The sequence below is a fragment of the Nycticebus coucang genome, chromosome 8, assembly GCF_027406575.1.
Source record: "Nycticebus coucang isolate mNycCou1 chromosome 8, mNycCou1.pri, whole genome shotgun sequence".
In the NCBI taxonomy this organism is placed as follows: Eukaryota; Metazoa; Chordata; class Mammalia; order Primates; family Lorisidae; genus Nycticebus; species Nycticebus coucang.
The window spans coordinates 37,091,972-37,107,134 of record NC_069787.1 but is presented as its reverse complement, the minus strand read 5'-3'; the positions used below and the strand labels follow the sequence as shown (position 1 = coordinate 37,107,134).

The 15,163-nt window shown below is 39.5% G+C and overlaps 1 protein-coding gene across 4 annotated transcripts in view; it reads left to right on the top strand.

Moving 5' to 3' along the window:
- The window catches only part of PTPRG (protein tyrosine phosphatase receptor type G), a 773,199-nt gene that overhangs the window by 733,551 nt on the left and 24,485 nt on the right, over positions 1-15,163 (top strand). For all 4 annotated transcript variants that reach the window (XM_053598712.1, XM_053598711.1, XM_053598714.1 and 1 more), the window contains 7 exons: positions 4,229-4,311; positions 4,504-4,638; positions 6,562-6,696; positions 9,083-9,255; positions 11,358-11,493; positions 12,584-12,730; positions 14,829-14,922. In XM_053598712.1, the coding sequence (XP_053454687.1) occupies positions 4,229-4,311; positions 4,504-4,638; positions 6,562-6,696; positions 9,083-9,255; positions 11,358-11,493; positions 12,584-12,730; positions 14,829-14,922 (903 nt within the window). The remainder of the gene's footprint in view (positions 1-4,228; positions 4,312-4,503; positions 4,639-6,561; positions 6,697-9,082; positions 9,256-11,357; positions 11,494-12,583; positions 12,731-14,828; positions 14,923-15,163) is intronic.

Here is a 15,163-nt window from a genome sequence, read left to right as displayed (position 1 = left end):
CGTGGCGTCACACGGCTCACAGCAACCTCTAACTCTTGGGCTTACGCGATTCTCTTGCCTCAGCCTCCCGAGCAGCTGGGACTACAGGCGCCCGCCAAAACGCCCGGCTATTTTTTGGTTGCAGTTTGGCCAGGGCTGGGTTTGAACCCGCCACCCTCGGCATATGGGGCCAGTGCCCTACTCACTGAGCCACAGGTGCCGCCCTGCTGAACTGTTTTCTAAAGCAGCTGTTCCATTTTACATTCCCACCAGCAATATATGTAGGGTCTAACATCTTCATATCTTTACCCACACTTGCTATATTCTGGGGTTGTGATGATAGCCATTCTATAGGGTGAGAAGTGGTAGTTTTGATTTGCATTTCCCTAATGATTAGTGATGTTGAGCATCTTTTCACTTGCTGATCGGCCATTTGTATCTCTTCTTTGGAGACATATAAATGTCTCTAGACATTTTACTCCTTTTTTCTTCAGACCTTTTACTCATTTTTTTTTAACTGGATTACTTTGTCTTTTTATGTTCAGGTTTTAGGAGTTCTTTATAATTCTGGATACAGATCTTTTATCAGATATATAGTTTGCAAATATTTTCTTCCGTTCTGTGCATGTCTGTTCACTTTTTAATGGTATCCTTTGAAGCATAAAGTTTTTAAATTTTGGTGAAATCCAATTTATTTTTTTCTTTAGTTAGCTGTACTTTTGGTACAGCTGCTCTAAGATCATGAAGGGTTTATACCTGTGTTTTCGGAGTTTTATGGTTTGAGCTTTTATATTAAAGTCTTAGATCAACTTTGAGTTAATTTTTAGATACGGTGTGACGTAGGAGTCTGACTTCATCCTTTTGTATGTGGATACCAGTTGTCCTGCTACCATTAGTTTAAGTACTTCCCACCCTTATTGAAAATCAGCTGACCACAAGGGTAAAGGTTTAATTTCTGGACTCTCAGTTGTTCTGCTGCTGATCTGTGTGTCCAGCTTTATGCCATCACTGCATGTCTTGATAACTGACTGTGGCTTTGTAGTAAGTCTCAAAATTGGGATCTGTGAGTCCTCCACATTTGTTCCATTTTTTTTAAAATTGTTCAGCTGTTCTTCGAACAGTGGTTTAAAATCTGCATTCTATCCATGTTGTGCTGCTTTTATTAAATTTCTTCCTAAATGTTTTATTCTTTTTGATGCGATTATGAATAGAATTGTTTATTTTGGATTGCTCATTGCGAGCATATATAAATGCAATTAATTTTTGGATCTTGATCTTATATCCTACAACCTTGCTGAACACATTTATTCTTATAGTTATTTCTTAATGATTCCTTTAGATTTCTATATATCAGATCATCTACAAAAAGAGTTTTATTTCTTAGTAAAGTTTTAAAAGAACTACCAGGTTATTTTTGAATAGGACTATTTGTTTCACTTATCTAAGAGAAGAAAGAGGGTAAAAAGAGCACAAGGAATAAAGAGTTTCTCCTAGACTTTGCAAAGATGCCTGTGAGAGTATTTCTTGGCCCACAGTGCTATAACTAGGGGGATTTGTCCATCCACATACTGCCTTTCTACCCAGACAAATCAGGCAGGGATATATATACACCTGTGCCTCACATGTGCCTCAGACATCATTCTCTTCACCATAGCAGCTTCTAATGAACTTACTGCCTTGGCTAAAATTACATGGCCAAGGAGGAGAAAGTCGAAGCGACTTCTGGGTGATGTGTGAGAAGGTCATGGTATTTCACTAGAAACCCATCATCTCTACTTAAATATGGTTATGCATTCACAAGTTCATTAGCGGTTGTGGTTTTATTTTCACAAGTTCAAAGACTTAGGTATTCTCTCAGCCACTGAGATTCTGAGCACATCATGTGCCTTCATCTACCCCTATATTAAAGCCTTTATTAAGCAAAAAATAGCACAGAAATGCCATGGAAACAAGAAAAATCAGACTGTGGTATGCCAAAAACATGATGTAGAAAAAGTCTTTTTCACAGAACCATCACAAGGTTAAAGGTATACATGGATGTCACCATGTCACCTTCCAAAATTGATTTATCACATATTAACTATTCTGTGACTTTTAGTAAAATAAGAATTTTGCAACCTTAAGAGTAGCATTCTTATTTGTTAGTCTCATAAATAACAACATACTGTATGATGGCTACTACATTTGGATCCAGAGGCCTTAGAAGACATTTTTCATCTGAAGCCTGTTTATATTAGGTAGTCCATGTTTCATGTCAACCTAGACAGAGAGTTTGCCAGGACAACAAAAGCAAGTCACAATTCCTAGAATGTGGAGGGCTTTCACAAGGTGCTCCTGAAAGACTTGGGACAGGACCCCCCACTCTGTCCTGAACGACGACGACCCCAATCAACCGCAAGAGACGACACTTGATGCAATCAGCAAGAGGATTTTATTCCAGCATGCTGGGGCTTAACTCGTAACTCTCTCAGGAGCAGAGGAGTCAAGCCCGAACAGCAGGTTTTACAAGCTTATAAAGGCAAAAACTACAAGGTAGGGAGGGGTAGCAGACATAGCAGGGGCTTTCCAGATAAGAAGAACCGGTTACCGGTTATCTGCTTCAGCTCAGGGCTATTTCCTGGAACAGTTACAAAGGTCACATTCTTATGGTAGGGGGCGAGAGGTGCTGCTACATGGCTGGTTCCCCCCCTCCTCCTTTTTGGATTTGTTAGTACTTTCCTTCACTCCATGTAGGTCTGAGGTCAGTCATGTCTACGCTACTGCACTCATTGGTCTTGTTTGTGAACCTACCTTTTTATTTATTTATTTATTTAATCATAGTACATTACTACAATCATGGGGTACAATGTGCTGGTTTTATATCCAATTTGAAATATTTTCATCAAACTGGTTAACATAGTCTTCATGGCATTTTCTTAGTTATTGTGTTCAAACATTTATATTCCACATTTAGTAACTTTCAATGCACCTAATATTTCACCAAACAGAAATATTAATTGGCTTTGCCCATTCTGTTTCTACCTAGAAACAGTTTCTTTCTACCTAGAAACAGAATGGGCAAAGCCAATTAATATTAAAAATTTCCATAATTTAATATGAAAAATTAAATTATGACCTCAGCTTCCTTTTATTTCTTTTGCCATCCTGAAAAATCAGGCTCAGCCAGGCATGGTGGCTCACACCTGTAATCCTAGCACTCGGGAGGCCAAGGCGGGCAGATTGCCTGAACTCTCAAGTTCAAGACCATCCTGAGCAAGAGCGAGACCCCATCTTTAAAAAATAGCTGGGCATTGTGGCAGGCACTTGTAGTCTCATCTACATGGGAGGCTGAGGCAAAAGAATCCCTTGAGCCCAAGTGTTTGATGTTGCTGTGAGCTATCATGCCATGGCACTTTACGGAGGGTGACAAAATGAGACTCTGTGTCGAAAAAAAAAAACAATCAGGCTCACTTTGTTGGATAAACACATTGTGTTGCCTACCCTACACACATACACCCTATTTGTTAATAAACTGTGATTAAATGGATCCTAAAATTGGATTGTTGACTTCCAATTCCTGGCAGGAGTGCCCAACCTTTTTTCTTCTCTGCCACACATTGGAAGAAGAGTTGTCTTGGGCCACACACTCAATACACCAACACTTACGAGAGCTGATAAACAACAACAAAAAAAGTCCATGCATAATTCTCATGATACCTACCACCACAGAGAAGAAAAAAGTCTTCATGTAATCCACATGGGGTGGACACTCCTGCCAGATTATTCTTAAAAGCAGCTGTGGTTCCCTTCATAACAGGTTCTTTGGAGATGGCAGGGAATTCAACTGAATGTAGCAGTAGAACTTCCTGCAGACAGATATTCTGGACAGTCACCTTTTTATATTTGTATTCATGGGGGAGGTAGGGAGATGAGTAATCAAAAACCTTTGACCTGGGTTTAAAAATACAGGACAAGGAAATTTTAGAGTAGCATTCTTTATTTAGAGGATGGCAGTTTTACATGAACTAGTAAGGACCTTAATTTGCATCTCGGATACCTGCAGGCCACAGAATGAGGTACAAGTGGTGCTGTGTTTTGGAGATGGGTTCGCTTGCTCTTGTCTTGACCGTTCAATTGTTGTTCTGCAAAAAGTTTTCTCAGGGCACTCTGGGAGATACCACATTGCCCGATTGCCTTGTGTTGTGCTTTGGAATGCTGCTAGTTTCTGAATTATCCATTTTGTTTCTGCTTTTTTTCTTACCCTCTACAGATGATCATAGTAGGGTGAAGTTAAGACCTTTACCAGGAAAAGACTCTAAGCACAGCGACTACATTAATGCAAACTATGTTGATGTAAGTCAGAAATGTTTTTATAAACCTCCTTGTGGAAACTGAAGACTGCAGCAGAGACTGCTAAATGTATTTTAATACTGTACAGAGATGCTACTAAAAACACGGCCCATTCCATGTGGAAGGCATCTGAATTATTAACGGGGCTTCTGTGGTACTGCTTTCATCTTACTTTGTGCTGTGTCACCTTTGAAGGGTTACAACAAAGCAAAAGCATACATTGCCACCCAGGGACCTTTGAAGTCTACGTTTGAAGATTTCTGGAGGATGATTTGGGAACAAAACACTGGAATCATTGTCATGATTACGAACCTTGTGGAAAAAGGAAGAGTAAGAGCCTTACTATCTTTATCATGCGCCTTCATTCAAAAAATATTCCTGGAGTACCTACTGTAGGAGAGGAACCTGACCAGATAGAAAGAGTGACAGAAATAAAGTGTTCTCTCTGCCCTTACCGTGCTTATGGTCTAGTGGGGAAGAGAGCTAAGGCATTACAGAGTAAATTAAACTCGGTGCCAGAGAGGGACAGGGTACTAGGGGTATGCCGCAGAAGCAAGGAAGAGGCCCCTAGCACAGAGATTTTTGTAAATGGGCTGATGTTTGAAATGAGACTTGAACAACAATGAGGAGGAGTTAACAAGGCTGAAAAAAGATAGGAACAGGCATTCCAAGTGTAGGGGACAGAAAAAAACAAAAAGCAGAGACATTAGAAGAAGTACAATGTCATCAAGGAACTGCTAAGTTCAGACCAGGGGAAGCAAAATTGTTTAAACAAAATGATGGCTAATGTAGCATGTATGGGATTATGAGCTTACATTAGATGATCCTAATTGAGGCTAGAGTAACAGCTAAGCCTCAGGTTCCCTATTCAAAATCACTATTGCTTCACTTTACAGAGTTCATATTCTGCCTTTGGTGACCCAACTTGTAACATGAAGATTCTCAGAATTACAAGAGCCCTTCCATAAATTCAGTCCAACCTTATAAGTGATACTTTTTTTTTTTTTTTTTTTGTGAGACGGAATCTCACTCTGGCACCCTGAGTAGCGTGTTATAGAATCATAGTTCATAGCAACCTCAAACTCATGGGCTTAAGCAATCACCTTGCCTTAGTTTTTCTATTTTTAGTAGAGAGGGAGTCTCACTCTTGCTCAAGATGGTCTTGAACTCCTAAGCTCAAGCAATCCACTTGCCTCAGCCTCCCAGAGTGCTAGGATCACAGGCAGGAGCCATCACGCCTGGCCTATAAATGATACTTAAACTCCCTTTATAACATATCCTGCCTACATTTCTTATAGGTCAAACATACAGGTTTCTTTCTTAGGCCTTCTTTAAAATACATCATGTAGGCCTGAGCTCAGAAGTTCAAGAGCAGCCTGAGCAAGAAGGCGACCCCATCTCTACTAAAAATACAAAAATTTTTAGTAGAGATGGGGAGGGTGCTTATAGACCCAGCTGCTCAGGAGGCTGAGGCAAAAGGATCACTTGTACCCAAGAGTTTCAGGTTGCTGTGAGCTATGATGCCACAGCACTGTACCCAGGGTGACAGGGTGAAATTCTGCCCCCCCCACCCCCACACAAAAAAAATCACGTATTGAAAGATGATCATAATGCCTGAGCCTAAGAGTCACAATTATAGTGACCTACAATTGTGCCACTGCACTCCAGCCTTGGTGATAGAGTGAAAACCTGTCTCTAAAAAAAGAGATGGTCATGGCTAGGTTCAGTGGCTCACACCTGTAATCCCAGCACTCTGGAAGGCTGAAGTGGGTGGATTGTTTGAGCTCATGAGTTCAAAACCAGCCTAAGCAAGAGCAAGACGCCCTCTCTAAAAATAAATAAATAAAACAACTGGGTGTCCTGGTGGGCACCGGTAGTCCTAGCTACTTGGGAGGCCGAGGCAAGAGCATCACTTAAGCCCAGGAGTTTGTTGCTGTGAGCTGTGACGCCACGGCACTCTACCCAGGGTGACAAAGTGAAACTCTGTCTCGAAAAAAGAAAACAAAAAGAGAGATGATCATATATAACTAGGTCCCTTTCTCAGATTTTACACAAACTTATCCCAAGCTATCAATCAGCCTCTTCCTTTTTGGAGGTCAAATCTGCCTTGAATCAGTTCAGCTTGACTGCCTTTTTCAGTCAAGTAAATGACAATCTCACCTGTTATTTTAACATTATTTGAAATTATATTATCAACAGCAGAACTGTGCCCAAAATGGCAGTTAGAATTTACAACTTTCTTTATTTTTGCAGCGAAAATGTGATCAATATTGGCCAACAGAGAACAGTGAGGAGTATGGAAACATTATTGTCACGCTGAAGAGCACAAAAGTTCATGCCTGCTACACTGTCCGCCGTTTCTCAGTCAGAAACACAAAAGTGAAAAAGGTATGGAAGGAACTGGGTAGGCTGCCCGGCCAGCTCTTCTTTCTTGTAAAAATTACTGTACATCTCAGGCCAAATCTCATCACCAACTTGGTTTTTTAAAAATATTTTTAAAACTTTTTTTTTTTTTTTTTTTTTGCAACAACTCCTTTGATTGACAACAGTGGATGGTGTGAGAGTCCCCGGTAAAGCGCATAATACAATTTAGTGGACCCGACTGAGTCCCTTAATCTCATCATGAACAAGGCTGCTTTTTTTTTTAATCATCCTCTTAGCTTTTGATAATACTTAGCAAATATGTCAGTATCTGTTTGATTCAACTTTTCAAGTCCAATTTTCTGACAGCTTTAAAGCATTGTTTCCCAAAGTGTGTTCCAAGGAATGCTTGTCCTGTAAGGTACTTGTAAAAATGATTCTCCTATTCAGTAAGAATAGGAAATGGATGCTACAAGGTGCGTTATCTTCCTCACTGTTTTAGAAATTTATGGAGAACACAAGTGACCAGAGTACTGGAGTTAAGAAAACTGTATGATTTTATCTTGCCTGCTGTTCTCTGATGTGGCTTAATAATAAAACCCTTTTCTATAGAACAACGAATATCCTAAGAATCACACTTCATGGAAATATTGCTTTCAAGTTATCTCAATTTCTATTTTTCAAAATCTACTGTCAGAACCAGAATCACAGATTCTCACAGCAGTATAGTAGTACCCCCTTACCTGTGGGGGATACATTTCAAGCCCACCAAATGGATGCCTCAAACTTCATATGGGACTGAACCCTATTTAGACTATGTTTTCCTATACATACTTGCCTATGCCTATGGTAAAATTTAAATAAAAATAAGTTATAAATAAATTTATAAAAATAGCAAGAAATTAACAATATGAGAACAGAACAATATACTATAATAAAAATTATGTGAATATACTCTAGTACACTCTTTCTCAAAAGAGAAAATATTATAATACTATAGTATTTTCAGATTATGGTTGACCACAGGAAAGCAAAAGAATAAGGAGCAACTACTATATTATGAATTCTAGATAGAATCATCTAAATAGATGCTCGTTATGAAAATATGTAATAGTTACTTACAGAAACTTCGATGTGACAGTTGTTCGTAGCAGTGGCATCGTAAATCTTTTTTTGGCATCTTGGATATCTTTGAGAATTTTATAAAATTGTACCTACCTTTCTTCAGAAGAATTCACGTTTACTCATTTTTAAATATACAGTTTCAGTAGCTGTGTAACCCAGCTATGATCCAAGGTTACCCAACAGTCCTTTTTGTGTATAGTTATTTCCAAAAATGGAAGAAATCAACATGAAAATCAGTAGCGCTGTATCTACACTCTCTGTAATAGAGTTGTGAACCAACTCAAACTAACCAATAACCAGTATAAACCTTACAAAGCCCAACTCATGGAAACCCTTCATGTATTAGAAGCAGCTAAAGTCAGAGGAAGAAGTCAAATAGGAACTTGAGGTATTTTGCATACTGACAAGGAAAAAAAGTAGAAAAACGAGTTCACAGGAGAATTAGAACATTGAAGCCATCGTGTGCCTTTGCATCACAGGACCAGATACCTCACAAGCTTCAGTGTTGATTGATTAATGACTCTGAGTCATCCAAAAAAATTAAAATGTTTAGAAACATTAGTAATAAGAAAATATATTAGTTATTTAATTTAAACATTAAAAAATGTTTAGGAGCATTAGTAATAAGAAATTAAGAAAAGTGTAACATTAGCAAGTGATCTATTCAGGGGAAATCTGTCATCCAAAGTAGTTAAAATGTAGAAAGTTCATTCACTTAAAGGAAGAGACTCTATAAAAGTCATTTATGAAAATGACATGTGAATGACATGTTGCCTCACTCTAGAGACTGAGAATCATTTGAAACTTACAATCTTCCTGTCACTTCCTAGAGAGTTCTCAGCAGCTCCTGAAGGTCCAGCCTGGACAGTGGAGAAGGAAGGGGAATCCTGGTCCACAAGCAGATGAAAGCAGAACTCTTCCAAGGCTTTTTGTAGTTGGGGCAAAAGATCAGGAAGTGAACACTTGTAGGAAACGTACAAAGTGCTTTGGATAATTCCAAATCCAAAATAAATAAATAAGAATAATAAAACACCTGACATGAAATGTATTCATTCACAGTACAATCTTAAACCATCTCCTCGGCTAAGAAATAGAGACACTTCATATCCAGCCAGGGTTGAGTCTCCGTTTAATGATATGAAAGTTGGCCACAAAGAGGAAACAACCTATCCCAGGAAGAGTGTGATCAGGGTGAATGGGATCAAAGGTTATGTTTCCCGACACCGTTAACTTTTATCCAGAATGCCCACCCTCAGCTTAAAGACTTTTTTTTTAATCTTCCTCGTAGGGTCAGAAGGGAAACCCCAAGGGGCGCCAGAATGAGAGGGTAGTGATCCAGTATCACTACACGCAGTGGCCTGACATGGGAGTTCCTGAGTACGCCCTGCCGGTCCTGACTTTCGTGAGGAGATCATCAGCAGCGCGGACACCAGAAATGGGGCCTGTGTTGGTGCACTGCAGGTAGGGCCTGCGGTTCAACGCGGGAAGTGGGCAGAGCGGTGGACTTGGCCACAGTGACTCTGCCTTTGCTTTGTTTAACCTGAAAGCTGACTCTTCCACTAAGAACTGGGATAAATAAAGCCTGTTACAGTCCTAGAGTCTAGTAACTATATTTCCGTAACATTAAGAAATCATCAGGGCGGCGCCTGTGGCTCAGTGAGCAGGGCGCTGGCCTCATATACCGAGGGTGGCGGGTTCAAACCCAGCCCCGGCCAAACTGCAACAAAAAAATAGCCGGGCGTTGTGGCAGGCGCCTATAGTCCCAGCTACTCGGGAGGCTGAGGCAGGAGAATCACATAAGCCCAGGAGTTGGAGGTTGCTGTGAGCCGTGTGACACCATGGCACTCTACCGAGGGCGATAAAGTGAAACTCTGTCTCTACAAAAAAAAAAAAAAAAAGAAAAGAAATCATCCTCTGCTTCTACAATTTTAAAGCAAATTCTGCTCAACTAGATGAAACTTTATTTTTATCAATCATCTTATTATAAATAACTTCTCCGTTGTTCGTAGGGAAATTGTAGGCTGATCCTAATAAATAAAAAGTCTGACCATAAGAGGTTTCCATGCCGGAGATACTTTTTTGTAAATGGCTTTTGTGAAAGGTTTCTCTGAATAATAATATTTTTAGTACATATGAAAAGATTTCACTTTTAACTTGTTAGTTTACAAATACCAGATCAATTATCTTTTTAAAAACACTGAGAAAGCCTTGTATAAAGCTTGTTTTCTCTCAACCACCTTAAACAATTAGTTGGCAGTTTAAAAAATGCTTTTATTGTGATTCATTTGTGGTTGCAATCGTGGCTTTGTTTTTTACCGTGGGATTCAAATCGATAGGGCTTATTTTGTGATTTATGTTGCATGGTTGCATGGCATTTTCTAAACATTTTTGGGCTATTCTTACAATACCCTTTCATAAAACAAGACCTTTGCAGAAGCTGGAGCCCATCTTGTGTTTAAAATCCCATGAGAATTTACTTTTTTGCTAATTTATTTAGGAATCTCTAAAATGAAGATAAAAAGTCTATCAAACAGCTTAGATACCAATGGAGTTGTCTGAGATGGGGAATTCTGCCAAAGGAAACTTGTTGTTTAGTACTATACAATTCAGAACACCTGGGTATTTTTTTACGTGAATAAAAGAGGCCAGATTTTCCATATGTATTATTCTTATTCTATACCTAAGTTATTTAAAAAAAAACAAAAACCTTTTAAATAGGGTTAAAAAAATAGACATACCAGTGCCCTCATACTGAGGGTATTAGTCAAGTTCAAAACTCCAGGTACTAAAAGCAGACTGGGGGAGTTGTACAGAAAAGGGTTTGTTAGGATAATGGGTTCTCACAGAATCACTGGGAGAGTTAGAGAACCAAGCACATGTCTAAACAGTAAGGAAAAATTCCCTGCAGGATGCCTCAGCAGGTCTGGACCAGGTGCCCAGATGGCTGCTGCCATGAGAGACACTTCTCAGTCCCTTTATCACTGAGTTAGAAGCCATTGCTTAAGCTGCAAAGGTAGTTGAGAAAGCAAGTACATAACATTCTTCCTCCAGCTCCTGAGATACAAAGGCAGACTCATAAAGGGAGTATGTCCTAATAAAGTTTGTAGGTGCTGTCTTTATGATAACCTACGTCAAAAGCCCTTATGAAGGCTCGGCACCCGTAACTCAGTGGTTAGGGTGCCAGCCACATACACCAGGGCTGGCTGGCTCGACCCCAGCCGGGGCCTGCTAAGCAACAATGACAATTATAACAAAATAATAGCCAGGTGTTGTGGCGGGCACCTGTATTCCAGCTACTTGGGAAGCCAAGGCAAGAGAATCGCTTAAGCCCCAAGAGCTTGAGGTTGCTGGGAGCTGTGACACCACAGCACTCTACCAATGGCGACATAATAAAACTAGGTCTCAAATTAAAAAAAAAAAAAGCACTAAGTCAAGTTTACCAGGTTATCTAACACCGAGGTTGTGTCTAAATTCATTAGATGTTTAGATCATAACTTTTCTAATCCACAGTTAATGATTTTGTAAAGCAAAAAATACCAGTTGAATGTTCTCATTTCTGACAGTGCTGGTGTGGGCAGGACAGGCACCTACATTGTAATAGACAGCATGCTGCAACAGATAAAAGACAAAAGCACAGTGAACGTCCTGGGATTCCTGAAGCATATCAGGACACAGCGCAACTACCTCGTCCAGACTGAGGTAGGGAGTACGCCGGTGCCCTCATGAGACTCTTGCACATGCTTTCACTGAAAGTTGAATGATATTGAAGAGACAGATTTATTCTCTTTAGGCCTTGAGGGAATTTATAGGTTTGTATTAGAAATTCGTTGACCATGACACTGTTCTGTGGTTCACAGTTTTCCATTTTTGTGTAGATCTTAACTTTTGGATTTCTCAAAAGCAATTCATAATTGCCAGGTCATGGAAGAAGCCCAAGTGCCCATCGACCCGTGAATGGATTAATAAACTGTGGTATACGTATACCATGGAATACTATGCAGCAGTAAAAAAATATGGAGACTTTACCTCTTTTATGTTTACATGGATGGAGCTGGAAAATATTCTTCTTAGTAAAGTATCTCAGGAATGGAAAAAAAGTATCCAATGTACTCAGTACTACTGTGAAACCAATTTATAATCACTCACACTTGAATATGAAAAATGAAACACAGCTTTAGCCTAGGATGAAGGAAGGAAGGGAAAGGGGTGGGAGGGATAGTAGGGGGACCACAACTATGGAGCACATTGCAAGTACAAGTTGGATCTATCATGTGTAGAACACAAATGTCCTAATGCTATAATTGGGTAAATGAGGTGAAAGCTATGTTGATTGGTATAATGTAAACACTCCAATTTGTACAAATAATCAACACACTGAAAATGGCTTAAACGTATTTATGATCTATGTACAAAAGACTTAATAAAAATACAAATTAGAAAAAAAAGAGTTATGTCAGAAAAACTTGTTGTCTGGCCTATGAAATACACAGGAGAGGATGGTTTGAAAGGCCTTCATTGAACACCCACTTCTTGATTGCTGTCTGAAATCAGCCTGCGATTCCAGGCACAGTATAGAATACAGAGCTAAACTTAATATACCCTCTATCCTAAAATAAGTTAGGGTGGCTAAACAAGCGAGTTTTGGAGCAAACCACCTAACTATAGATGTGTGGAGGGATTGACTGGGCAGTCCCTGTTCCGGGATAGAGTTAATGTACTGTAGGTGTCACGAATGAGTGGGTACCCCTTAACACCACCTTGGTGACTAGCATGCCTTAATACCTTTCAGGAGCAGTACATTTTCATCCATGATGCCTTGTTGGAAGCCATCCTTGGAAAGGAGACTGAAGTATCTTCAAATCAGCTGCACAGCTATGTTAACAGCATCCTCATACCAGGAGTAGGAGGAAAGACAAGACTGGAAAAACAATTCAAGGTAGGGCCTTGAATAAATTTCTTCCATCGTATAAAGCAAGAAGTACTAAAAATGCCTTGAATTTAGGGATCATGTCGTCTTTGAGTTAATTATATAGACTGAAACAGATTACTGTTTGTGCTGAGTTTTTTTCTCGGTAAATGTAATGCAAAGGAAAATCAAATTTTGACCCATATGTGAATCATTGGTATTCAACTAGGTAATACAGTCCTGTATTTTCTTCTGAGAAATTTGAAATTTCATCTAAACATAAATATCAGCCCTTGGCCACAATGACTTGACTCAGTCATTCCTGTCCAAAAAAAATTCTCTGTACTTTTTCCATCTTCCCTTTATTAAAAGTCAGAAGATAATTTAGAAATTAAAAAAGGGTTACTAAACAATACTAGAAGAAAGATCACTTTATATACCTGGTTGTTCTTTTTCTTTGTTGGGGCATGAATAAGTTTAAAGGCAATTAAGGTTTATATGGAATTGACTGGAATGAAGGTGAAAAAGAGAAAACTAAAGGATTATTTAAACAATTAAAATCAGAAAAGGTCAGTCGTTTGATAATAAATCAGAATTTATTGTAACTCCCAAGCATGTTGGCTGTCTCTTCAATTTCAAAGTACTTTGCTATTTATTAGTCTCTTCATATTTTAAATTCTATTTTTTTGCACATTGTTCTATATGTAATTTGTCACTTTGTGTCAAGATAGAAATAATGCAATGAATCTGTGCAGTTTCAGTTTTCATGGTAAAGCTTTCTGTACATTCTGAAACTTCATAAGACTGCCAAGCAAATTGTAACAAGTGACATGAAATGAAAAATAGATTCCTTTCACTGAGTTCAGTCATAACAATAATTTTAAATTTCTTGCTCTCCTTTTAACATCCTCACTACAATAAAACCTAGGTAGCAGTGTATCATTTTAAATGTTTGAAATTAGGTAGCATTTCTGCAGTATATCTTTACACATATATTTTCTTTAATTCGTTGAAGACCCCAGTGCATTAAGTTGAAAGCCAGATAGTTGGTTCTTTTACAGGCACTAACCATTTCAGAACTCAAGGAGAGGTTAAAAGCAAGAATCAGAACCTCAAATGAAAATTACATCTGGGGCCCATGACAGTAGCACTAAAGTGCTTGGAGCAGGACGCTGTTCTCATAGACTCCATGAAGTTAGACCCCACCCCCCAACAGAAGGATTGACAGAGTGGCTCAACCACTCCATAAACAGGAAGAAACTACTAGACAGATGGTTTATAACAGGCTTAGAACAATGTCAATTTAGTTCAGTAGAAAGGTACTGAGAACCTACTAAGTTTGCCTTTATTGTCAAGAAACATGATTAGACTTTTTTTTTTTTTTGAGATCGTGTCTTATTCTGTCACCAGGCAGAGTGCAATAGGGTCATGATAGCTCACTGCAACCTCAAAGTCCTGGGCTCAAGCAGTCCTCCTGCCTCAGTCTCCCAGGCAGCTGAGACTACAGGCATGTGCTGCCATACCTGGCTAATTTTTCCATTTTTTTGAGAGATGGGGGTCTCGCTCTTGCCCAGGCTGGCTGTTGTCAAACTCTCAGCCTCAAGCAATCCTCTAGCCTTCCCTTCCAGTGTTCTAGGACTATAGGTGTTAGCAAGACCTATAAACAATTCAAGGTAGTGAATTAAAAGCCCAGAACATACGCTTTTTACTCCCTCTCTTTATTCACTCCTGCTATACCCATGATTAGCTTCTTAATAGCACTCAGCAATCTTTTCTAGTGTAGACTCATTGAGTCTTACATGCTAGTAAGGAATTACTGGAACAAAATTCACAATAGCAGTGACATGGTATAACAGAAAAAGTCACATAATTCAATAAATATCTATTACACACATAGTACCTGTCTGTCTTCAGGAAGCCTAGGGCCTGATGGTAGAAATGATAAACGCTTACAACCCAGGTCACTGGGGAAAGTACCACTAGTAAAGCCTAGAAGTGTTAGGTGCGATGGGCACAAAAATGTTTTTGTTCATCAGTTAATCAGATTATTGGGATTTTTGCCAACATGTTGAGCAAATGCTATCAGTTATACCTTTGAATAAAGACTAAAATATTGCTTTTCTTTCAGCTGGTCACACAATGTAATGCGAAATACGTGGAATGCTTTAGTGCTCAGAAAGAGTGTAACAAAGAAAAGAACAGAAACTCTTCAGTTGTGCCATGTAAGATCTTAAAATCAGTTTGACTGGGCGGCGCCTGTGGCTCAGCGGGTAGGGTGCCGGCCCCATATGCCGAGGGTGGTGGGTTCAAACCCGGCCCCGGCCAAACTGCAACCAAAAAATAGCCGGGCATTGTGGTGGGTGCCTGTAGTCCCAGCTACTCGGGAGGCTGAGGCAAGAGAATCGCCTAAGCCCAGGAGTTGGAGGTTGCTGTGAGCTGTGTGACGCCACGGCACTCTACCAA